This window comes from Haliaeetus leucocephalus, unplaced genomic scaffold (genome assembly GCF_000737465.1).
Source record: "Haliaeetus leucocephalus isolate CR32 unplaced genomic scaffold, Haliaeetus_leucocephalus-4.0 Scaffold646, whole genome shotgun sequence".
Classification (NCBI taxonomy): Eukaryota; Metazoa; Chordata; class Aves; order Accipitriformes; family Accipitridae; genus Haliaeetus; species Haliaeetus leucocephalus.
Genome location: NW_010973082.1, coordinates 4,522,742 through 4,523,106, shown reverse-complemented (window position 1 = coordinate 4,523,106; position 365 = coordinate 4,522,742). Strand labels below are relative to the sequence as shown.

Genomic DNA, 365 nt, shown 5'->3' with positions numbered 1-365 from the left:
GCCTTCCAAGCCTGCTAGGGGACACCCCCACCCCGGTGCCGCCCAGCCCGAGGGCCCCGAGGAGCCCCTCTCCCGCCGAGGGCTGAGCGTCAGGTCCCGGGCAGCCCCCGCCGTACCGGAGCGAGTCGTTGTCCCGCACGAGGCGGGCGCTCTCGGTGGGGGGCAGCAGTGCCCCCTCCAGGAAGAGGCTGAGGCGGGCCCGCCGGCTGAAGCCGAACCTGTGGCGGATGAGGCTGACGAGGTCGGTGACGAGGCGCACCTGGCTGGGCTCCAGCAGCAGCCAGCACAAGGCGCAGCCCGGGCTGCCCGGCGGCGGGTAATCGAAGAGCAACCGCAGCCGCACCGGCCCGCCGGCGGCCGCCGCC

General features: G+C 75.9%; 1 protein-coding gene across 1 annotated transcript in view; it reads right to left on the bottom strand.

The window, feature by feature from the left end:
• The window catches only part of COIL (coilin), a 7,126-nt gene that overhangs the window by 6,096 nt on the left and 665 nt on the right, over positions 1 to 365 (bottom strand). The window contains exon 3 of the mRNA XM_010578746.1: positions 117 to 364. Within this exon, the coding sequence (XP_010577048.1) occupies positions 117 to 364 (248 nt within the window). The remainder of the gene's footprint in view (positions 1 to 116; position 365) is intronic.